The 25,224-nt window shown below is 41.7% G+C and overlaps 2 protein-coding genes and 1 long non-coding RNA gene across 3 annotated transcripts; 1 reads left to right on the top strand and 2 right to left on the bottom strand.

The window, feature by feature from the left end:
* Nucleotides 1-559: 559 nt before the first annotated feature.
* Nucleotides 560-9,448, bottom strand: LOC146967983 (uncharacterized). Its single transcript, XR_015034427.1, has 3 exons — nt 9,370-9,448; nt 3,307-3,360; nt 560-1,005 (listed from the first exon to the last, which is right to left on the bottom strand). It is a non-coding gene; the product is annotated as an uncharacterized LOC146967983 (long non-coding RNA).
* Nucleotides 8,014-12,121, top strand: LOC146967982 (uncharacterized). The gene is made up of 8 exons (XM_085762112.1): nt 8,014-8,129; nt 8,839-8,877; nt 9,021-9,239; nt 9,345-9,629; nt 9,758-10,039; nt 10,149-10,382; nt 10,559-10,678; nt 10,775-12,121. Exons 1-8 carry the CDS (start codon nt 8,096-8,098, stop codon nt 11,299-11,301), a joined length of 1,740 nt encoding a protein of 579 aa, XP_085618238.1. The 5' UTR covers nt 8,014-8,095; the 3' UTR covers nt 11,302-12,121.
* Nucleotides 12,122-13,294: 1,173 nt separating this feature from the next.
* On the bottom strand, nt 13,295-25,215 carry LOC146967981 (vesicular glutamate transporter 1-like). Its single transcript, XM_085762111.1, has 13 exons — nt 24,636-25,215; nt 19,534-19,786; nt 19,094-19,212; nt 18,878-18,992; nt 18,678-18,765; nt 18,345-18,431; nt 17,752-17,888; nt 17,153-17,302; nt 16,874-17,006; nt 16,233-16,343; nt 15,947-16,074; nt 15,434-15,503; nt 13,295-15,243 (listed from the first exon to the last, which is right to left on the bottom strand). Exons 1-13 carry the CDS (start codon nt 24,695-24,697, stop codon nt 14,948-14,950), a joined length of 1,749 nt encoding a protein of 582 aa, XP_085618237.1. The 5' UTR covers nt 24,698-25,215; the 3' UTR covers nt 13,295-14,947.
* Nucleotides 25,216-25,224: the final 9 nt, after the last annotated feature.

Here is a 25,224-nt window from a genome sequence, read left to right as displayed (position 1 = left end):
GGCATCCTCTACTTTTTACACATGTCCCAGAGCTCCTGAGTGAAGACCTCAGGCCTTGATGCAATGAAAGCAGGCCACAGACAAACTAGTCAGACACACGCAGATGAGCGCAGGTTTAAGGCTTTTGGGTGGGTTTCATGTCAGATAAACAGCCACAGATAGACTGTCCAGCAGTGACAGTTTCACTTACCTTGCACGTCCATTGACATAAAAGGTAACACTGAGAGATAAAAGTCAACAAGATACTAATAAATGCTGTTAGACATGGCTGACAAAGTGAGGACCATGTCCACGCCTGTCAGGCCCCATTACGATCCGTCCACCCACCGTGTAATGGGATCTGATTGGTTCTACAAATAGGAGAGCTTTCATTCTTCACTTACTTATGTCTGATAAACTACTGTTGACGCTATAATGTACTGTGACACTTAAAACTTCGTACAAAGAGGGATGGAGACAGTGTGAGGATCGAAATTGAGCCTGGATGGCAGATAGAAAAAAGTATTAGGGTATTAAATTTACACTTTTGCTCAAAGTGTGTTTTTTTTTACATTTCCTCTCAACACAAATCAGATCTACAATAGCTTGTCACACCCCAGAAATGAGTGAAAAACAGCAGGCGAAGGGGGCCATCAGACTCTGGTGGTTTGAAACAGGCTGCTCAGCAGACCAGAAGCTGGATTACATCAGCAAACAGTGAGGCTAACTATGTACGAAGTAAAGTCCATGTAATCAGCGCATGGAAATCCAGCAGTTGGCTCTCTGAGCCATCTGTGCAAGGAGAGTCTGACTATATTTTCAGTCATTAATGTGAAGTTGTGTTCAAAAAGTGTAAAGCTGGAGCTATTTGAGTTCTTCATAATGGTGGATGTGTTGCAGTTTGCTGGCTTCTGTTTTCATGGCTTACGGCAATCCTCCAGATCTTTCCCCTGGGGGAAATCTCCCTGTATGTAATAATGAAAAGCCTGCAGAGTCAGGGGAAACAGCTCTTCTCTTGCGTTCCATCTTAATGAGTACAACAATGAGACTGTGTCAGTTCCACAAATAACAATTAGAAGTTCATTAAAAAGCATATACGATTATAAATCTTGTTTACACATGAAATTGTTTCTTCAGGTTATTTGATGATTCCTCTGTAAATGTCAAACAGAAGAAGATGGTCTATGGAGTTTCTGAGCTCAGATTGTTTGTCCTTGAATTATAAGCTAATTAAAATGTGAGTGTGTGTATATATTTATATATACATATAGAAGTGTATGCATTTGAATTGCTTATATTGGTTTTACAGCAGTGGCCCAGTTTTAAGCACCTATGGGACTGATTTAAAGAGCATTTTGTTGGGGGTTTTGCATTTCTTCCTCGCAGATACACCAGCAGCTCCCAGCTAATGGGGCCTCGCTCTCTTCCTCCACAGCAGTGAGCTGTCACTGGAAATATTCTCTCAGCGTGTCCATCTTTTGTCTTACACTCTCTCCATACCGAACCCAGGAGGATTACCAGAGCATATAGCCCTGTCACATCTGCTACACTGACCAGGCTGCTCATCAACTGCTGCTCCCGGGGAGGAGAGAACAGGACCAGGCAGGAGAGAACAGCAGGAGGTAAGAAGACAGGATGTGGTGGAGATGAGTGGGCAGTGGTGGCTGAAATTTTCTGAATCACAGGGATGCACATCAAACTTTCTGTGCCAAATCCACTGCATCTCATGTGTTTATACTCACTCGTTTCATAATCACATCCAGAGAGTCCCTCTCTGCCATTGATAACGTCACCTGCCCTCCTTTGTTCCATTATGATCAATTGTTCTGTGTTTGTGAGGGAGCCATTAATCTTCGTGCACCCACTCCGCTCTAAATTGCCCAGTTTGTTTTTTCTTTCGTTACCAAATGAATTCCCCTGGGTGCACTTCTCCAATAGGAAAATATGCTTTTAAGGCCAGTATTGCTTGTTATGCATTACACCATGTAGGGCAGGTCTTCGGAGGCTGTGAAAAGTCAATTATGTTGTATCTATAGGCTGGAAATTAACAGAGTTGCTGGTGTACAGCACAAAGTGATACCACAACACATTGTTACATCCTGACCTTAAATAAATGAGTGTGTTGTGTGTGTGAGTGAGTGTGAGTTCTCTGGGGTCCTCTGGGTTTACACCTTTCCACCTGCCGGCACCATAAATACTGTGAGCAGGTAATGATTTTGACAAGTCCCAGCTAAAGCAGGATGTGAAATGTGGGTGTTGATGAGCTCTCATTTGATTCTGCTAACCTTTCCATTTTAACTCCTTTTCTCTTTGAACTGATCCACTAAAATGTAATGCAATCCTCTAAGTGTCTGGGCGGTATTAATATGCGTTACATAAGCAAAAGTATTCAAAAAGATTTCCAAACAAACTCCCAGACTGATTTCTAGTTTATATTATCTACATCAATTATTTCCTCATTTTCCTCTGTGCCTGGACCAAAGTAACACAACAGGTCATAATCTACTTTGTAACTGCGGGGGAGCAGTTGTAAAATACGGCAATGTACAATTATAATTCATAATGAACACGGAGTAATCTACATGAAACAGAGGCTTAACTAGTCACAAGGGATTCAATTATGGCCATAAAGTTGGATTCGGCCTGAACGCCTCATTTAGAGAAACGAACCTTTCCACCATCACTGCCCACTGTGTCCAGTAGAAAAACGCCTGTCAGCAGTCCTTTTAGTTCGATGTTACCTTAATGTGTATTTTTGCGATAAAGCCTCGGTCATTCACATTAACTACAAGCAAACAAATGGACTTAGTCGTCATTACAGCTGCCTTACGCTGCTTGCCGTAGCCAATAAAGCTTACATGCTCTCATAAATCAGTCCTAAAGCTGTTCTGGAGTGATACGTCCAATTACTATGGAGTTTCCTTTGAAGGCTCTGTGATCTTTGTAATTCTTTTTTCTGTCCTACTTTGCTCTTCCTCCCCACCTACATAAAACATGTGAATCAGACCTCAGAGGATGTTTACCCCCCCTTCTCCTTCTCCGTCTCTCTGCCACAATTTCAGCAGCACCCACTTCTTTTTGTGAACTGCTGTGACTTTCACCCTCACAAACCTTTGCTGCTAAATGTTATGTCCTCTTGAGTTCCCTCCATACTGCATTCAGTTTGAAACACAAGATGTTTTATCGTCAGAGTTTTTTGGTTTTTGCATTATGAACACTTTGGATTACTTTGATCATGAGATAAACAGTGATTTCTCTGGTTTAGGTTCATTCCAACTTAAAAGAGAGTATCAGTGAAGATTAAAAAAAAAAAAAAAAAGTAAATACCTTGTAGTCTGCAGTTCAGGTTGTGTTGCTCCTCGTTGTATCCGCAGTGACCTCCTTGATAAACCACAAAGAGAGTAAAAAAAAGAAGAAGGGACCGGGATTAGAAAATGAGACAAAGATCCAACTGATAAGAAAAAAAAAAAAAAAAAAAAAAAACAGATGAGGAAAAATTAGAAAAAGTGATTTGCTTTTTCTCTTTCAAAATCACATTTTCATGCCTTCTAGTCTTTAAACGTGCATCGGTGTGAGACAGCCTGAGCCATTGTATTGTGCAGCCTTCCCTTTCTCTTTTTCATTCACACACACGCACACACTTTCACCTACTCTGTGCCCCGGCATAGCCATCTCTCTCTCTCCCTCTCCCTCTCCCTCTCACCATATTGCACACACAATCACGCACGCTATCTCCAACGTGGCGTACTCCCTCTCTCTCCCTCTCTCTTACTTCAGCTGTTAGATTGATCTCTCTCCTCCATCCTCCTTTCTTTGTACTTCCACTGTGCAGACTCTTCACCATCCATCTGTCAGTTGCTCTCCCTGCTCTTTTTTCTGCACCCAAGTGCTCTTCTATTCAATTATCCCCAATTTTCTTCATTACTCTCTCACTCTCACTCTCTCTCTGCCTTTTTATCGTTCACTGTTCCACCACATTCCTCTCTCTCTTTCTTGCTCATTATCTCTGTCATTCTATCAATCAGACACACTCAGGCTCGTCCCATGATATGATTCCCTCCCCGTCTCTCATGTACAGTAGATGGATTCAGGCCACCCCACTGTTCCCCCCTTTTGTGTCTTTGTTCCCGAGATGTCGTCACAGAAATGAGGAAAAATTGCTTTGACTTCCTCCATTGATAAAATGTGACTTTATTATGCGGCCGCAGTGTAGAAATAAAAAAGACTATGACAGGTACATGTCTGTCCAGAGAATTGCTGCTCTGACACAAACCTGGAGGACTGATGTATTGAGTTGCTGTCTCTTATTTTAAAATGTCTTATCATCCAAATAAATAAAGCAGCCTATAGGATTTACTGGCTGAGCTGTGAGATGTCTGCTGCTGGGACCTCAGCCTCAGTCCCAGCGCAGCGGAGCTGAGTAACATTTTGTTTGCTATGCTCATCGCTCTGAAAATTACATTTGGTAAAACTCAGCACTAAACACAATCATGTTGCTATGGAGTCAGTGAATCCACTACAACTTCAGCACGGTTTTTAGACAATGCATGTATTTTCTTGCACACATTGGCTTGAAAAGTAAACTGAATTATCCATCACTACTTCCACTTTAGTTTAGCCAGAGAAGTGCAACTTCAAAACTAACACTGGATTCATTAGATGGTAAAGTTAACTTAAACATTAACATTTAGAAATGTAGATTAAAGCAGAAGTCAGCGATCCGGTGGTTTTGGCTAACTTTCTGTCAGCCGATGGAGTTAGCAGCCCCCGCCCTCGTTCCTACATCACCACATTCACACGCATCCCTTGGCTGCACACACAGAGAGGACTGCCCCTTTATGCCGTTCTCTCTCCTCATTGGATAAACGTTGTATACAAGGAAAGTTTTCTCCTGGGCTCAGAGCAGAGCAGAGTGACTGACAGACCCGTGTTTCAGACCAAACACTCTATGTAAGTGATTGCTGTCGGAAGATATAACTATTTAAGACTTATATTAACACAAATATTCCACTTACTTCTGCTTTAACTTAAACACTAACATTTTAGCTCAGTTGGTAGAGCACCCACCCCATGTGTTGAGGCTAAAGTCCTCACTGCAGGTGACCCCGGTTTCAACTCTGACCACACCAGGTCTGGGTTGGTGTGAGCGTGGGTGTGCGCTCTCTGTACATGTAACCACATCCTTAGAGTAAGACAAACTATCACAGCATACAAAATAATATATATTATTTTAACCTCAAATCAGTACTTGATTTACAGAAGGACAGATCTAGGCCTTGTATCACTTCCTCATTTTAACAAATGATCTCAACTCTAGATCTAAAAAAGGAAACAACATAATCATTACGTTAATGTTGATATGTGATGATAATAAGTGAGTTTGGACTATCCAGTATATAACTCTGTGTCAGTGAATAGGGCTCATGCAGCTGGAGTGTTTGAGTGCAAAGCTGTCCTCGTGCTCCGTAGCTGCTTTTAGAGCCCATCAACATCAGAATCAACAGAAAGATAGAAGACGGAGGAAGGTGAGCCCGGGTGAAACGCTCTAATGCACGCACTGTTAAGAGGAGATGGAGATGAATCCTAACACATCCGGCCTCTTAAGGACGACATGACACCTGCACTGAAACCCTGGACGAGAGCTGTAGTGGGTGCTCTCCTTTAATGGTGCACCACTCCAGCGTGTATATTCACCACTCTTTCATCCCACTCCGGTGCTTCCACTGCCCAATGTCCTTATTCTGAGAAACCAGCTTTCCTCTTTCTGCGTTAACCCCTCTCATGCCAAAGGCAAGGAGAGAAAAGTGGGTCACGGGCAGATGGAGCACTCAGTAGTAAGAATATGCTGGCTAGGTTTTTATTTTTGTTGTGTTTCAGTGAGTGCGGTTATTTTGCTTTGGGTGATGCGGAGTCGGAACGACGCGGAAAACAAAAAGCAATAACAAAGACTGAGGGTGAAATTATTGATTCATGAAACCGAAGCTGCGTAGCACAGACACAGTGTTTCTTTAAATCAATGACTTGAAACATAAAACGACGTCCCTTCATTTTCACTTTGGAAAGTTCCCATTATTGTGAAGCAAATTCATATTAATGACCCTTGAACAATGCAATCATTTCAAGATTCACAACCTGTGACCACTGCCATAGACGTTACTGTACAGTAACAGTCACACACAGGCTCCAACCGGCTCTCAGGCCTCATTTACACATTTTTTTCTGTAGGAAAAGCGATGCAGTGCTGGACTCTGGTGGCCATTTTAAGTAACTGAGAGCAGAGATCAAACAATATATAAAATAGGAGCAATAAAAGACGATTCTTAGACCGATCCTCACACAACCCTTCATCTCTTTTCTTGGTTTCCTTTTCAGCCTAGTTCCCCAAGATGTGTGTTTCAACTGATACACTATTTTTCTGAGAACATTCTAAGTATCATACGTAACAAAAGAACTTCCTCTAAAAAAGGATTGGCAAACATCAGTAGGTCTGAAATTTTCCACTGTGCAACTGTCCACTGGCTGAATACTTAGAAACCACATGGACAGAAACAACTTTTCTCTTGTCACGTGTCTCTTTCTCAGACTTATTTGCATGCAGTTCTGCTGAGAGATAGCTGCACGCCAGACACGTAGACTGCAAACATGACTTCTGGTTGCAGGAAAAGAACTGGGTCGCCATAATTTCCCTTTATTTCAATGAGTCAAATGAATTCACAAAAAAGCAGAAATTGCTTCAGTTTTCTTGCAGTCGTTTAGTCTCTGTCTTATATAAATAATAATTATTTTTTTTAAACCTGCTCATTATTTTCACATTCATCGTCAGTTTTCCTGTCTTAGCCTGAGAGCCGCTGTCAGTGCGGTTCACACCCCTGTTGTGGTCAGTGGGCGACAACTCAAAACAGCTCGTCTAGTTTCAGCTGTTGATCATTTGATCTGATAAACAGCTGGACCAGTTTCTCCTTCATTTCTCACAAACAAACAATAAACAGAAGGTTAGTTATTTGTACAAAAGAGTTCAGAATTAGAACAGATCGCAAAGAAATTATAAAATACACTGCAAAGAATAATAAAATATTCATGTCAACAAAACTTATTTCAAGTCTAAACCACTGTGCATCCTCATGAACAAAAAGTCTAAATGTGACTCCTCACAAATATCCCCTTTGTCCTATTTTCTTTTCAGTAACCTATAAGCTGTTGCATGCAAATAATGCAAGTAAATCAACAAGGTGGGCCTCACCAGTTCACGCCGACACCATTAGTAAAAGATGTGTCACACCATAATGCAATGACATCATATTACAGTTCATATTTATTCCTGTTCAGCTTGCAATAAGTTCTGTTACAGATGTACAGCCAAACATTAATGTGATAAAGGTTTATCTTTTTGCAGGCCTGGATATGTTGGAGGCTTTTATTTTGGTACTGAGCACCTGAACACACCACTACTTCAGCTCCTTTGTAAATGATGATGAAGTTATGAAGTACCTCTCAAGTTTTGCATTTAGGAAGTCTAAAAAGATACTCAGGGCGCATGTCGGCCCATGGCTGCCTCATTTCTAAACTCGTCCTGTGATTCTGCTGAGTGAAGGAGTTGATGTAGTTTTCATTACAGAAGTGGACCTGCTTTTATTCTCTCATTTAATGTCACATCATAAGGAGACTAAATGAAGACAGTATTGGAGATCAGTATTATTATAATTTGAATTGTAATAAAGAATTAAACTTTTTCGAGGGAAAGGATTACAACAGGTTTTCAATAATTAAATAAATTAATAAGAACTTTTAATAGCCTTTTAGTGTTTCTCTTTTCTCTCTTTGTCTTCTATAATACATTTTCTGTCAGTCTCTTTGTCAATGATTTGGGTTCATGCTGTCTTCAAGTGTTAACCACACTTACACTGCAGAATGTATTTCCTCGAATTGTTCAGTCCTTCCTTGACCAGCTACTTATACGAATAAATAATGTAACTTATGAGGGGAAGTGTTCTCGCCTCCCTCTCCAACTTCCTCAACACGATCGACTACTTGAAACAGCTGCGGTGTCTGGTCACTTGTCAGGACACTAGTATAGTCACAGTGTTGTTTCAGTGGTGTGTGTTCTCCTGCCAGTGAGATGAGTGGAAGAAAACATCTGTTGCTGTTCGCAGGTAGGATGATTTCTATGAAACACAGAGCTGCAATTCTTTTTTTTTGTTAGTAATACACTGACATTTAACATTAACATTTTAGTTTTTTGCATTAATGTTATAAAACATCATATTTTCACAAAAGTGAACAAGTTGCAACAAACATGCAACTGTGTGAAATTTAGTTGAATTTGATTTGATGATTTTAAAAAAGTTGCAGAACTGCCCTTTTTAGGCATTCTCATTTACTGGATCAAGGGTCAGTGTAGGAGTGGAGAATGGGCATTGAAGAGTAAAAATAACAATAATTTTAAAATAAAACACATCAAACAAACAATCAAAATAAATTAAAAAGTATTGATTGACAGAAATTTGACAGCGTGATTTCAGAATTTCCAGTGCAGTCAGTTTCTAGCATTCGGTGCAGGGATGTGTGGGGCGTGTCTGGGGTAAGATTATCATCCAACATGAAAACATCCGTGTTAAGCCAAATGTATTCATGAAGCTGTGTGAATTTTGTGCTAGTCAACATTATGTCCTTCTGTTTGCCAGAGGATAAAAAAAATGACATCTTACAAAGAGAAGCTCAAATTACAAATAAATAAATCCCTGAACAGTTAGAAGTTGACATGTGCGCACTTTGCACTAACAATTGCACTAATTGGCATGGTTAGGAATTTACAATATTTTCAGCAAAATTAAATAATAATAATGATTTCTTTTTGTTTAGTGTTCTTGCTCCTGGAAACATGTCAGCCAAAGCCACAAGGTAATAAAAACTGTTCATACATTTGCCATAAATACTTTTCTTAGAGGTGTGATATCTACATTTTGCAGCTATAACTAAGCATAACTGCCCTTTGTAGGTTCTTATAGAAATGACACTTTTCCTTTGTCCCCCTGTCCCCTTAGTTACCATGTCACCCCAACTCAATGAGATCTTCTCTGGAGACTTATTCTATTTGAACTGCACTAACCGTGGGAGTGGAGTAAAGTGGTACTTCAACGGCACAGAAAAACTTGGAATGAATGAAATCTGGAAGATTGCAGTTGCCTCCCCCAAGGACTCAGGCTCTTACCAGTGTGAGAGCAGTGGAGAGAGGAGTGATGATTTGAGCATTAAAGTCCTGGGTAAATATAACACACGATCATAAATATTACACTTCAAATCACCAAAATGTAAAGTGATACACCATCCATGGATACAATATTAAAAATGATTCATTTACCACTCAGATTTAGCTCCCAGAGCTTCACTCACCATCGAGACCGGTCATCCCGTGATGCAGGAGGGACATTCGGCTGTCCTGAAGCTTCACGGTGACGATGGTCTGGAGGGATGGATGTGCCACGTCTACAGGGAGGCAACAAATGAAAAGAAGAAAGTGAAATTAAGGCTGCGTGGGGACAACACCACTGTGATCTTTCAAAGCACGCAATTAAGAGTCCCAGAGACCATATACTGGTGTACTGATCAAGCTGAAATGATTAGAAGTAACCAGATCATACTCAGGGCCTCAGGTATGCATTCATTTATTACAGCTAAAGACATACATATTTATGTATTATATCACCTTTTCTGTCATTTAACCTTCATAGGAAAAATAATTTACCTTCAATCTATCATCCATCTGCATCTTCTTCTTCAGCTGAGGATATATCGCTGGAAATGTATCCCCACCCTGCTGTACTTGGGGAGAAGCTGGCTCTGAGGTGCCTTGTCTGGGGCACTGATCAAATTACAGAAGCAGTTTTCTACAAAGACAATAAAATAATAGGTAGAAATGACAAAGGCACTGACTACGTGATCCCTGAGGTGACAGAATCTACACGGGGGAAATACAAGTGTAATGCCACCTACACATTCAAGGGTCGCACTCATGGCCCCTCATATCGGAGGGTCTCTGAGGGTCAATATGTGATTGTCCAAGGTATGTAAACCCAGTCGACACCCTTACAACCTGTTGACTGCAGACCTTTTCTTCTGCCATTTGATTAAGCTACTCAAGTGTTTTCTCTCCATCATTTGTCCTTTTTCAGATCGTCCAATCAAAGCCGTTCTCTCTGAAAACAAAGGGTCGATGTCGTGTTCTTGCAGTATGCCTTCATGTAAGGATAAAGCTCTCTGTTACTGGTACCACAAGACTAACGGAGGTTCATGGGAACATCTGAAGCAATCGAAGTCATGTGACATGACACCACAAAAGGCTGGTAGTTACGCATGTAGAGCTGTGTGGGATAACAAGAGGTCTGAGCTCAGTGAAGTTCATTCTGGTGAGTTTCTGCTTTTCTTCCTTCTAATAGACATTATCTTGATGTGTACAATGAGAGCAGTTAATTTGTCGTGAGCAGTTCCCTTCAACCTGTGAGAATCTGCTGTAAAATGTCTTCTATGACTTCTGCAAATAATAATCCAGGGGTCATGAAATTTATAGATACATTTATCTCAGTTTCAGGACCGCCCACCAACCCAGGCCTAATTATCACCATCATCATTTTCCTGGTGATGGCCGCCCTGATATGTTTTGGTATAGGTTTTTATAAATACAAGAAGACCCAAAGTGCCCAAAGTAAGTAACTCCTTTTTCTTTTTGTTCTTTGTGCACACAGTGAAAGTCACACATAACACAAAGCATCACGTATCACCTGTTCTTTTGTTCTTTTAGACCAGATCTACGAGGATATGCCGATGCGTGAACGGGAATACGATGTCCTGCAGAAGGGATCTGGTGCCAAAACAGAGGGCGAGTACGACACCCTCCATCCACAAGCAGCGGACAAGGATAAGACAACTGGTGAATATGAAGCACTGAAGAAAGATGGAGCAAAAGATGAGGTATACCACACCCTGGGAGAAGAGGGGGGAGCAGCAGGAGGAGATGGAGGATATGAGGCACTGAAGAAGCAGGGGGTGAAAGAGGAGGTCTACCACACCCTGAAAGCAGAGGGAGCAGCAGCAGAGGGAGGAGATGGAGGATATGAGGCACTGAAGAAGCAGGGAGTGAAAGAGGAGGTGTATCACACTCTGAAAGCGGAGGGAGCAGCAGCAGAGGGAGGAGATGGAGGATATGAGGCTCTGAAAAAAGAGGGGATGAAAGAGGGGGTATACCACACTCTCGGAGCGGAGAAGATGGGAGAGGGGAAGGCAGGTGAAGAAGAAGAAGGGGGCAAGACAGAGGAGCAAAAAAAGTGAGAGATTAGAGAGCGATAGTTCTCAGTAAAGAGCGTGCGGAAGAAAAATAACATTTCTCAGGTGACGTCTTCGTCCTGAGGTCCAAAATAGACACAAGTACAGTATATGTTAGAACTGTATGTGGATTTTAAGTCCACGTTATGTAACTATGGTGATGATTGGTTAAAGAGCCAAAAGCAAATCGATGCCAGACTGTAAGGAAAAGCACAGGGGTTTGTACCTTGGAATATTTCATTGTACTTCTGCAATATTTCTAAGTGAGGTTTTTATGTCAAACATGTGATACACAGGGAGAAAAGCTTGAAACCAAATCTGACTGAACAAAAATACCAATAACACAATAAGGAAGATCATATATGTTGGATAGTATAACAATTGTTGCCATTGCTAATCACAATAATCACAAAAAGAAAGCAAAGCACCGTCACAGTTGACAAGAGCAGAAAATACTATTTTTTTGACACAATATTGGAACACCCTGTAATAAGCAGCATTCAGCTCATCTCACCTGATCAGATGTGATGCTGACATCCATCATGTATATAGTGTTTATAATGAAGTTAAATTCTGTCATTTATAATCTCATGATCTGATGTTTGTATGTTGAAATGTATTTACTTTACCAATGTATTGTTTAATGTGTCATTTGTACAAATAAGTAATTCCATTGTACATTGTAGTTTATAAGTTTCCTTTTTGGGGGTAAGTGCATTATATTCCAGTATGCGTCAACTCGTAGATAACTTAGTTCTGCTAACTGCTGCACCTTAAAATGGGAAGTGTTGTATTTCTCTGTGCTTAAATAAAGTTATTTTGATTTCAGTTGTTCTTGCTGTTGTTGTTTTTTCCAATATCATAAAGGTTTGGTGAGGTTGGGGGGTGGGGTGGGGTGAGGATGAGTCAACTAGCGACATAAACATTTTCAAAACAATCTTAACACTGCCAACTTTAAATGAGCTAACATTGCTATAAGGAGTTTTATCATTATATTTGTATAATGTCGTTACACATCGGAGACTGTAGAAGAAACTGCATTCCACCTATTGTTGATACTAATTATTACTCTTACTAGGAATTCTGGGCCCCCTGAAAGAATACTAAAGTGGGCCCCTACCCCCTGACTTTTCCACTTTTTTTCTTAGACTACGTACTGTATGTATTATCATTTTTTATTTAGCCTACTTTGTTTTGATGCTAATGCAGCATTACTATGAGTATTAGTCAGGGTCTTATGCAGAATAATTCAGTCATACAAAGATTACTGGGGGGGGTTGGGCCCTACTGGGCGCTGGGCCCCAATTATCATCACCTTACGGCCCTGTATATTATATTATAGAAAGCTAATGTTGGCCCATTAAGACCACAGTTTGCTCTAATCCCTCTTCTACCCTCCTTTCCCTGCTCATCCTGCTCTCCCCTGTCCCTTTCCCTGCCCTGTGTGTGTGTGTAAGAGAGAGAGAGAGTGTGTGTGTGTTTGTGTGTACATGTCTTGCAACATGATGCTGGTGCAAACAAATTGCAGGGAGTAAGGAAGCAAAGTGCTGCAGTATTATTAGATATCAGCGCTGAATATGGTTCTCCCTGCCTCTCTCGCTTGTTCTCTCATTGACAGATGGATGCAGGATAATCCCATTGATTTCAGAGAGCAGAGCAGGACAGTGAGGGTGAGTCCCTGAGCCTCAGTGCGTATTACAGGTTGAGACTGACGAGCCCTTTGTTCTGGTGCTATCAAAATCTTCTTTTTGTTCCTCTTCATTTCCATGCTCTTATGCTTTAGCTCAGTGATCGATACGCAGCCTGGAGTGCTGCATTACGGGAAACATGAAACCTCCTGTTAGTGCCAGAAATTCGGTGAGGCAGAGGAAAGTTGGCTCGAACGAGAAAAAAACAGTTGCTGTAACACTAAGCTGCAGTCATCTATGTACAGCAAGATAGTTTATGTTTATGTGCCACTTAAACATCCAGTAGATAAATTGTAAAGAATATCTATACAGGAATGATCACCTCTAGGTTTTATTATACAATGTTCCACATGTACATGATTTTTTTTTTTTACATTAACACTTTTAGGTTACAACCCAGAACAAAACATTTAAGAATAAATGAATGAAAAATGACAGTAAAAACCCTAACATTTAATATCTAATCTATGAGTAAACTCATTGAAACAGTATCCACCAAAGTGATACCATCCCATGACCTAATGTTCTTTTACTTAAAACTTGAACTTTGGGGCTGGCTACATACATTACAACATCTATGAACAAAAAGTAAAACTAACTCTTCATGTACAGTGAAATGTCTTTGTTTCGTTTTTGCCCATTATTGGCCAATTGTGTTTAGTTGTATTTTTACTTTACTGATCATTTCACATATCTTCAGCTTGCTGTGCTAGCGAGGAAAAGCGAAGGGAAATGACACCTTATAATGAGACTGACTGATCTGTTGCATGTTGCTTTACAAGAATGACAGTCCCTTTTTGTTCATCACACAACCACAGCCGCAGCACCGCAGCTTTGAAACTGCGACAGAGAGAGAGACTGGCATGTGTTAGTGTTCTTAGATTATTAATACAGTGGCGGCACAGGGCCTTAGCTGGTAAAACGTACAGCACAAACTGTACGCTATAGTTACATAACAGAGTAACAATAATGAAGCAGATATCGCATGTAAAGCAAGGTTTTGAAGAAAAAAGAGAGCAGGTAGAACTAAAAAATGACTCCAAACTAAGAAACTAATTAAATATAGGGTTGTTACTACCCTGGATAATATGTCAGTCCTATATGAGGCATTTGTAGTCCCCAGTTTGTCAGCAGGCAGACAGGTAAGAGGCCTTGCACATGAAATATTTTTACACAAGGAAATCATAATGCTGCATCTAAAACATCAGTATTGGGCTATTTAGACTTAACAGAAAACAGTAATATTTGTCAGTGTTCAATTACTTTCTCAGTGGATAAGTAAACCAATACTACAGAGCAAAGTATTTTGTTGTATTGGCACAAGTAACATGCTTTTTTTTCTTCAAAGTGTGCACATTAAGGACAAAACTTAAACTTCAATGGAGGTGCATACTCTGCTATGGGATGCAAAAAACTCTACAGCTGTTGTTGAACTTTATTTTTTAAACCAGTTAAACAACTGAGGTGCACCTTTGTCCAATCTGCACCTTATGATTTGCAATCTGGATTGAATCAAATATAAATGAGGCGTACTAATGAAATCCAAACCCTGTCAGTTGATATAGAAACTTCTACAGTTATTGCAATGAATGATGATCACAGAAAGCCACAGCAGGCCTGAGACACAGCCGACTGATATTACAGTGGTGACTGACCGGTCTGGTCCTAAAACACACTTACTTACATTGTCACACAGGGTACACAACTGCAATCACACACAAACACACTTCTTACATCTACTAATGTCTTCACCTCCACTGTGCAGTCTCTTTGAATTCAGTTCACTTATATGAATAAAGTCAGACTTGCTGAAAATTGTCCCTTCTCGCCTTCCTTTTTAAATCCGCACTTTTTTTTCTTTTTTTTTTTAAGTTCTTCACGCCATCAGGTGAAACTTCAACTCGTTGATGCGCTTGTTTCTGCCACTCTGCACAGGTTATATGCAGACGATCTGCTGCTTTTTTTTATGTTAACTCTCGGTCCTCCTGTTCTCCGTAAAGATAATTATTGGTTCCAGCTGGTTGTACATACTCCTCAGTTTTGTCCCAGTCTGAGACCCAGCCTCCACCTCCTCCTCCCACGCCTCCGCCTCCGTTGGGATCTGCTCCCTGGTTCATCGCCCCGTAACCTCCTCCACCGCTTGTGCGATAAAGCTCCTCTGTCTCGTTCGCGAGCTCATCCTCATCCAAGATGCCACATTTCTCATCACTAATTTGCTCTGGCTCGGCCCAAGCCTGTTTTTCTCCAGATGCAAAAAGGCCTGCAGACAAAATCAGGATTATGGTTTAATATTTCTTGCAACAAAGCTGACAAACAAATATATAAAATATGTTCAACTGAATTTTAATTTGATTGCATTAAGAACAACACACAGACTGGTGCATTTTGAAATACTGTAATGATCTGATGAAGACTGAGTGGAACATTTTGAGATTAATTAATATACATACCATAGAAGATAACACCTCCATAATGAACTAGCGAGGCAATAAGGAACACACCCTGCCACTCTTCTCTCGTCTATCAAAGTAGGGCGAGAAGAGGAACAGAGATGCAAATGTAAAATGGTCAAATTAAAACGAAGACTTGTAGGAACTGTAAAGAAGATCTTAGACCCGATCAGAGCTACATTTAGCCTGAATATGCTCACTGAGGTTTACTGAATACTTTGTGCAAAACTGAATTAGTATCTATCTTATATCACTGATAGATGTCTCATCTCAAGTGAATGCAATAGGAAGCAACGAGGAGGAAGTGACACTTCTGCCCTTGTCTTGCATTTCTGTTTTTATCGTCTTGTCATTGGGGGTGATTTTTATAAAACAAGTTTTGAGTTTGTTGTGTTAGTATACATTTTCATACATACAACGCTTCTTTCTACAATTCAACATTGCTGCTGCCTGTCCACACAAACACACACTACATGCTTTAGAGAATTGTAGATATTTAGAAGCAGTTCCCACCTTGTGCTTCGTCATGGCACCAACAATAAGTGGGCAAACCATACCAGATAAAGTGCCCACACCGTTGGAGATGCCCATGAGGATGCTAGCATATCGGGGTGCAATGTCCAGATGGTTGACATTGAAACCTTATGAGGGAGAATAAATATTATTATAATCATATATTTTACTCATAAATAACAAAAGATGTCCAAACTCTATAAATATTTGTGGCCAAAAGGCTTTAAGGAAAACATAGTACTCCACAGTGGAGGGGGACCAAGAGTAACTCTACTCATGCTTTTACCTGAAATGGCAAAACCAGAGAAACCCACAGCCAGAACCAGGAATGTAATGGCAACACCTTTTGTATGAGAGAAGCCCACTACCAGCAGCAGAGTGGCCTCCATCCCAAACCCTGATGGAGTGAAAGGTCAAAGAAACCAACAAGAATTTAAAAAAAAAAAGGGTAAAGAGAATTAAAGAGTTTTAATGTGTTAATAATTGTGTTCTCAATGTGAGGTGTATGTTTAGGTCAACTGAAGGTCACTTTTAGTTGTGCATTTTGGCTTTTCCCCATAAAAGTCTGTTGATTGAGCAGTTTCTCAGACTTTTGTACAGACACAGCGACCAAAAACGTGATACTTCTACATTTCACTTCGCTATCAAAGTTTATAAATAGCGACAGAGCTTCTGCTTTGTGATGACTCATCATTTGCTTGATAAAACCACAGAAGAAGAATTAATGTGCTTGATTAAACTGCAGAACGGGCCATTGAGTTAGTGTGTTGGTGTACAGTATAGGTTCACAGGTTCACAGCACAGAGCCGTCTTACTGGAAAGGCCGTCAAATGCTAAATGCTAATGCCAGTCTTTTTTCTTTTATACCACATCAATATCTGCTCTACTGTATCATTTTGCATTCCCTTCAGTCTGCTCCCCTCTTACCTCCACAGTTCATAAGTTTCCTAACATTAGTGGTAGTCATGATATGGTTGCAGCGCAGATAGTCGGCCAGCTGACCACCAATGGGCACGATGATGGTCATAACCAGATGGGGGAGTGCAGAAACAATGCCGACCTAACCAGAGAGGACAGTTCAAAATTTGTTTTATTTAACATATAATAGATCTCTTAGGATTTTCACTTTAACTGTAGAGGTGTGACATTGTGATATTGTACCTATGGGAACACCTTCTCCCACTGCCTACATCTGATTTCAGTTACCTTGCTGATCTCGAATCCAAACACCTCCTCAAAGTATGCAGGTTGGCTGATGAGAAGCAAGTAGAAAGTCCAGCTTCTGCAAAAATTAGCCACGATGATGGCATAGACCGGCATGGATGTGAAAAACGCCCTCCATGGTGTGTTGAATTTCTGTAACACAGAAAATGTGTTATATTGTACTGATTCTGTGAACCATTTTATTAACATAAATGTATATGCATTGTTCGCCTGAATTTATCACCAGTTTCTCTGTAATTGAGGTTCACATTGCCATGAATAAGAAGTTGAGCAGCGTAAAGTGATAGTTTTGCTTGAATGCATGAATGTGTATACAAATCAGCAGGTGTTACAGCTAATAGGGTGTTTCTTAATCTTTTATCTTGATATAGTGTCTCTGGCACTTTAGAATGAGCTATCTTTAACTTTGTGTTCAAATGTTTGTTTTACTTTACAAAAAAGTACCAGCACAGTCATACTGCAAACTCTTCACGCTGATTTGAAATGTTAATAATAGAGTGGACCACACTACTTACTGTCAGCGTGACACATTGTGATACAGAGTCATATTGTACCAGAGGAAGTCTACTCGGTGCACTGACCGTTACTGTAAACTGGGCAGTCTCGCCGATGCTGTCCTCAATATATTTCCTCTCCTCCTCAGTGATGGTGGGATGGGCTGCTGGACTTTGATAGGACACCAGGATCCAGAAGCAGTACCACATGATCCCAAAAGTCCCTGGGGAGGAGGAAAGACAGGTAGGGGGAATGAAAAGGGTACTGTAAGTCACACACAGTGAGGAAAGGTTAAAAAGACCAAGTGGGAAATGAGGCATTGACTAACTGCTACTTATGTACAGACTGGGATTAAATGTAATTCATATCTAATGACTCGAATGAATGTGTTGTTGGTGCTTTGTGGTCATCTTGTTCTTTCAGTTTTATTATGTGTCAGCATCGACTGAATGCTCTGCAGAGTCGTGGGTGTGCCTGCACAACTACTGGAATGAGAACTTTGTATTCACACAGATGTGATGCATTTGAACTGCTTATCATGCGACAAGTGCCACAGTTTATCGTGTACTTTCCCCCAGGAAAGTCTACATTCTCAGTCCACACTTTGAAAAGCAAGATTTGTGTAAAAGCTGAATGTTTCATTTTGTTTCCGGTCAGTCCGAAGGTTAAAGGTCATTACCGTAGACGTAGAAGACTGATGACCATCCTGAATACTGGACTAGGATTCCAGCTAAGGGCATGGCTATCACGGCGCCAGCATAAGAACCTGGGAAACACAGAAATATTTAGAGTGTTAAACCTCTGAGGACGAACAGCTGAAGGCAACACTGAAGTGTCAAAAAACTGTTTTAGCAGCTCTTTGAAGGACTCTGGAGTCAACTCCCATTGACTCCCATGTCCAACAAAATACAAGTTTAGCCTTCACAGATAAGTCTTCTTTCATAAAAATTGTACAGGGGAGTGAATTTCCATATAACTACGTTATATAATATATTCAAGACGAGAGACTCACCACAAAATGCTGTTGTCGCCAAACGACTTCTCTCAAGTGGTGGAGCCCATTTTGCCCAGATACCATGACAGGCAGGATATGAAACCCCCTGTAGAGCAGAGAAGAAGTTACACTATTTGACTGTCATAATGTAACATGTTAATCTTTATGTTTTTCCCATTTCATGTTTTAAGAGAAAGCTATAGAAAAGACTCAAGCACCTCAACAAGTCCTTGAAACACCCTGACAATGATAACACAGCCAAAATGCATCCGAGCTGCCGCGGGAATAAGCATGTTCAGGCAAGATGTGGCCACTATAGCAAAGCCAAACACTCTGAAGGAGGAAAGAATAGAGAAAGGAAAAGACATTCAGTATGTGTGGAAGAAAGTGCAGTTATCTCTCACATACAATAAGCAGTGGAGTGACTGACAGACCTGTTTGCTGCAAACTTTTGACAAATGAACCCTCCTGGGATTTGAGTGACGATGTACCCCCAGAAGAATGAACCGTGGATCATCCCCACCGTCTCTGGATCCCAGTCGAACTGAGCTTTCTGTTGGGACAGACGGGGGGGGAACAACCAGATGAGACGACTTATCGTGAGAGTTTCATCACCGCAGTGCACAGAGAGCCACATCACCATCCACACAAGACAATTAATGTGATCGACTTGTGGTCCTCTGAGGGGATGTGATTGATCTGTGGCTTAAACACACTGACCCATCACCAATATTCCTTCACAGCACTAAGCCACGTCAAACAGCAGCACTGACAGATGTGCTCTGTGATGAGTCAGTCCTCTGTTCACCTGCTTGTTAGAGAATAAAGCTTTAAGACTGGGAACTTGGAGGAACCCGTGACCTTTGCCACTCACCACTATGACCTCCTTGTTGTCTCTGTAGACGGTGTGGCTGTTGACCATGCTCACGATGGCCACGCCTAAGTTGCATCGGATCCCAAAGGAGATGCAGAAACCAATACCGGAGAGGATGGCGATGATGTAGCGCCTGGGGAGTCCAAAGCACGTGCAGTCCACCACCGGCATTTCCTTCTCCTCCACCAGCTCCGGCCGACCCTCGGCCGACAGCTCAATGGTCTCGCCATTTTCCTGCTTCTTCTCAAGAGCTCTGTGGGGAGGATTTTGGAGAAGCGAGGGAATTAAACATGTTGCACCTTAACTTTATTTGCTGTTAGTTAGTTAGTTTATAAAAAGGTCCACGAGTCAATCTGTTTTTCAAGAAGTAAATAGCAGAATAACATTTTCGCAGCACCTAAAACACTGAATTTCAGTTCCATCAGCTAATGATGGTGTGATGTGGTTGTCAAGGAGACCTATCAGCTGAACAGCGACCCTGTGTACCTCTCTGTTTAGCTTTGCAGAGACCGACTTTGACATTTCACACCAAAAGGTTCCTTGATGTAAAAATAGATTTATTTTTTTGAAATAATCATATAGTCAGTGTAAATGTTCAAAAATGTGAAAAAAACCCAAAGCACAACATAAGAAAACCCTGTAATCTATTCCTAGATTTCTATACTGGGGTTTTATTGTGATGAAACAGTCCGCGGGTCAGTGATCTGCCCCAGGTTTTCTAAACTCTGGTTGCCACAGAAACAACAGATCCTGCTCTGACGGTTTGGCTTGGATCTCGGTGTTCAGATGATTTTTCTGTTCTGTCAGTTTGCTCGGTAACTTCAGCATCTTAACAAGACACAGTCAGCACAGTAGTCTGTCAGCCCGCTGCTACAACTCTGACTTATCCTGTCTTCTCAAGGTGTTAATACATCAGATATTTTCTTCGTGTTTCCTGCTGTTCATGTCCTGACTGAACTGCCTGAATAAGAATACAGTGTGAATAAAAAACAACAGTGTTCACAGAAACATGTCTCGTCCCTCCAACAGGGTTAACTGCTCTGTAAACTGTGTTCATACAGCTTGCAGAGAAACCTTGAGAAACCATGACCTCTGTGAGCCTCCAGTCTAACAGGCATCAAATATGTATCTAAACTCAGCGGATAATCTATTAAACATGAAATGAGCAGTGGTGAGTTCTCAGATCAGCTTCGGGAACAGCAGGTCCAGAAGATGGAGCATATTATCCCTATTCCCTCTGTGTGGTCAATATCATTTAAAAAGTGGTTAAGAAAAACATAACTCAGGTCAGGTGAGGTCTGTTGTTTTCCAAAATAAAACACCCAACAGTTGAGAGTATGAATAAAGCGTTGAGGGATGGGGTTGTATTTTATAACTGGCTTTATTCTAGGGCTGGTTAGGGGACAGTAGGAGATGAAATGGGACAGAGATCACTGGCTAGAACTACATTTTAAGTGTATTGTGATTTTTAGCTGACTGTGTCACCAGGGCAGTGCATTAATAACAGCATATAGCCTATAGCCACAGTGGCCAGTGGATGAAAATGTCTGGCAGAGAAAGTGCAGCCTGGATACTTCATGTTACTCTGCTTTATATTTAACATGATGTAAATGTATAGTATATGAGGTATGAGTATTTTTTTGTCTCATTCAGATCATGTTAACTCCACCGATAAGTCATTAATGAAATAAAATTGACAAAGCCATCCATACAAATCTCTAATCACAGTTAACCTTAATACATGTACTAGGAAGCAGTAACTGTAGACTCAGCAATAATAATTACAATACACATGTCAAAGATGCAGGGGAACATGACAGAGATGTAGATAACTTCTTTGGTTTATGTCCTCAACTGAACTCACTGCGTCACTATATTGCATACATCCACTGTGGTTTATGTAGCTGCAGTGGAACTACATGTGTGAGTGAGGTGTTGAAACCATAAACTAACGGTAACAGCACACAACTGAGATTATCTAAACTGATGACTGCATTCAAAGCTTAGTTAAATGTATCAATGCTAACATGGCTTTAATCCTTCTCACAAGTCTTACTAGTGATATATCAGAACTGTATTATCATGTACTGTGTATTGTATGAAACAGGATAAAAGCAGGTGTAATGGACCACTGGGTCACCATATATCCCAGACTGCCTTGAATTTAACATTAGGAGCCTTAACTGGCATAATAGCTCTGACAATGTCAACCTAAAAATCTCAATATGTTATGGCTCTGTTAAATTACCAGGACAATCACAGTTCTGAAAACAGCAGGAAAAGGCCACCAGCTGATCTCAGCCATCACATCTTATTATAATCTGGTTGTACTTTCTGCAAAGACGTGAAAGGACATGGACATATTGAATGACAGGAAGATGTCAATCAACCTGTTTAGAGCAGTCAGCAAAAAAACTCCACCAGTATGCAACAATAAAAACACAGTTGCTCTATTAGTTACTGTAAGCAGGGAATCTAACAGTCTTCAACACTGATCAAGTATTAATGATTCTCCATCTTGAATTATTAATATCTCTGGCTCTCTTGGACTATTTTTATCTGGGCGGGCCTCTGTCTTCACTCCTCCTGTCTCCTCTTTATCTTTAACCCATCAGCTCCCCTGACTCACGCACAGTCTGGCACACTATTCACAACATCAGCTCCTCATCCAACACCAATTTATTTCCCCAGCATCCAGGGTGTGTCCACATGTCGTTCTATTTCTCTGCAGGAAATACAGTGATGGTCTGTCTTTTGTTGTTCATTTTTCTTTTTTTTCTTTTACTACATACTGTATCTGTTGCAGTGACTTTTCATGACTGACCCTGAGTTAAGGAAAATCCGTGGTAATCCTCACAAGCTACCTGACCTTCTCCCCGGTGCTCTCGTCACACCACGAAGAAAAAGGCCTGGGTGCCTCTGAGAAGCTGTTCAACTCAGTAAGAGAAAAGCACCGTTTTCAATCTTGATAATGTGCGAGAAAGCTACATTTACATGAGCTGTAGTGCTGGGTGAATATTCTGCTGGGTTTCTCTCTCCATGTTAATCTCTTAATTCATACGTCAAGGACAAATGTCAGGGCAGTTCAGCAGCTTGGTTTCAGGGTTGAGTCAACAGCTTGGAATCATTGATTGGATAAGAGAGAGTCGAATAACTAGTGCAGATTGTTTGAGGGGCTGGAAAGTTTGTCATGACAGGATCTACTGAACTCACACTAGTAACACATACAGTAGTGTGTGAAAGCACTGAAAACACACACACACACACTGAGTAAATCTTTTGATTCCATTCTCATTAGATATTGCAAATTTAATTGAGCGTATAAAAAGTTCAGCAGTGTCAGAGAAAAAAGATTTTTTCCTCTAACAATGCTTAGTCATATTTCAGTCCCCTGACTGATACTGGACATAAATAAATATTAAGATGTCACTGTCAAACACTTGTTCATCTAATTACTAAGATGCTGATAAACAGAGGAGACACTATGTGGTGGTTATGAGACGAATAACGGGCTGTCAGCTGCATGTTTCTTGTTTCTTCGCAGCTGCAGGTGAAAACTGATCTGAGGTTGAATTCATCGAGGATCGCAGAGATTCTCTGAGAATAGAAACGGAATAAAAATAGACCCGAGACATCTCCACCGCTTCAATAAAACACTCAGCAGATAAATAATACACTGTGATCTGTCTGTCTGAGTTGGCCCGTGTGTGGGTTGAAGTTGCGTGCAGAGCGGGCCGCGTGCGGGCCGCGTACGCGCGCGTTACGCACGACAGCCAGGTACCAAGGGGTAGTGCCTGAGTGCACGTGCGCTCTGCGGAAGTGAAGGCAGCTGCATGCGGGCTGTGTACCGGGGCCTAATCCTGGCTGCGAGGTGCCCTGAGTGGAGGGGGGGGGGGGGATGACGAGCCACCGGGCTACTTAGGTGAAGGCAGAGATGTGGCCAAGGTGTACGGCCTGCAGGGATTTACACGGCCCGACAGCTTGGACGAGCAGAGGCTATTTATGGAGAGGATTTAAGTGTTTAGACGCTACATCAAATCCCGACAGAGAGGAAGCGGAGTCCATCAATACCTGCCTGCTTTCAGGTACAACCATCACCGAGACAGGCCCGACTACATCTTTTTTTGTTTTTTTGTTTGCAGCTTTTAGCAGATAGGACCAGACTTGATGTGTGGAGGGTGACGAAGGTCGCACAGAAATTCTTTGTGCAGGTCTTAAACCGCATCACATCATGTGAAATATAGCCTAACACATTTCCCAGCACCCACATCCAGAGCTTGGAGCATATATCCAGTCCACCATCACCACAACGTGCTCTACCAGTATGTGCCCTCCACCACAGTGAGGGTCACCCTGTAAGATTACACTGTGGCACCGCAGCAGGATGACAGGCCGCAGACACAACCCGCCAGGCCTCCACTACAACAAACACACAGCAGCACACTTCTGTTAGAAATCGCCCTTGGTGCGCGTTGGAAACTGAAAAACACGTTTTGCTTGATGGCTCAGACATGAAGCCTCCACAGAGAGAGTGGAGGCTCCTGCAGTTTGACGCTGGGACAGCACTGAGACAGACAGAAAAAAAGCATGTGAGAAATGAATCTGGTTATTGATCCAGCGCTTCATCTTACACTGAAAGAGCAACCCAGGCCCTGAAATGAAACTTAATTCTGTCTTTGTGCCTCAGGAGCAAATGAGGGTGATTCACTTATCTCCATATGTGAAAAGGCAAATTTTAGGCTTCATTTTGTGCGTTGAGAGAAAGAATTTGTATATTTTTTCTTTTTGCATCAGCTGCATATAAAGTGATAAATTATGTATGGCAGTTTCTTATGAGACGGATTCAGCAGCCTGTGGAGACAGATGTTGTGCCCGGTCACCCAGCCCTACACTATCACGCTGATCTCAAAAGGAGCAGTTCGCTTCTCTTTTGTGAGAAACAGTTTAAAATCGCGGGTAAACACTGCCCTTCAGTGGCCTCTTGTGATTACTAGAAATTAACTTTATTCTTGTTTTCAACTCGAGAGGGGAGTCACACTCGCAGCCATTTGTGCGTCCCAGCATGTTGTGGTAGTAATGTGTCCCAGAGAGACTTTACATACCCGTAGATCTTCCCCAGAGTCTTGGCTGCCACGGCCTTAAACCTGTCCGGCCGGATCTCCATCCTCACGACTCCAGGATCCGACCAAAGTGCAGTGTTTGCGCGCTCCCGCCTGAGCGCACAGCCGTGTCCTCTCCTCTACTCCCTCCGCCTCGTGTTTCTTACTCACACATAAAAGAAACAACTTGATTTTGTTTGATTAAAGGACTCCTTGACCCCGAGGGTTCCTGTGCAGCGGAATCTGAAGTCAGCGACACTGAGATTTGACTTTGCTTCAACCTCCCTGAGGTAAAATCAACTGAACGAACATTTTTTCCAGCTCCACTTTGTCAGAGTCCTCGAGGTCCAAGTGAACTTCTTCAGACCCGGTGGTGTCCGGCGGGGTCCGCAGCGAGCCGGAGGAAACTTTCGACAGGATTCATGGCCAAACAGTTGTCGCTGGCCGTGGTCCTGAAACCAGATTATACTGCTGCCTGCGCGCTAATCTCTTCAAGTCTGTGTAGTGAGTGGAAGGTAGCATGTCACTTCCTTCCCCGCAGCCCCGGCGTTTTAAGCACTGACTATCCAAGCAGAGGCTATTCTCGGACCAC

This window comes from Trachurus japonicus, chromosome 19 (genome assembly GCF_045865225.1).
Source record: "Trachurus japonicus isolate A0001 chromosome 19, Traja_1.0".
Classification (NCBI taxonomy): domain Eukaryota; kingdom Metazoa; phylum Chordata; class Actinopteri; order Carangiformes; family Carangidae; genus Trachurus; species Trachurus japonicus.
Note: the sequence above shows the minus strand (reverse complement) of the source record. Positions and strands in the feature narration are given on the sequence as shown.

Coding starts and splice junctions, on each gene's coding strand:
- LOC146967982 (XM_085762112.1), top strand. CDS start 8,096: ATGAGTGGAAGAAAACATCTGTTGCTGTTCGCAG. Junction 9,240..9,344: donor TTTGAGCATTAAAGTCCTGG/GTAAATATAACA, acceptor TTTACCACTCAG/ATTTAGCTCCCAGAGCTTCA. Junction 10,040..10,148: donor TCAATATGTGATTGTCCAAG/GTATGTAAACCC, acceptor GTCCTTTTTCAG/ATCGTCCAATCAAAGCCGTT.
- LOC146967981 (XM_085762111.1), bottom strand. CDS start 24,697: ATGGAGATCCGGCCGGACAGGTTTAAGGCCGTGGCAGCCAAGACTCTG. Junction 18,432..18,677: donor GGCGACAACAGCATTTTGTG/GTGAGTCTCTCG, acceptor TGTGTTTCCCAG/GTTCTTATGCTGGCGCCGTG. Junction 17,007..17,152: donor TTGGATTCGAGATCAGCAAG/GTAACTGAAATC, acceptor CTCTCTGGTTAG/GTCGGCATTGTTTCTGCACT.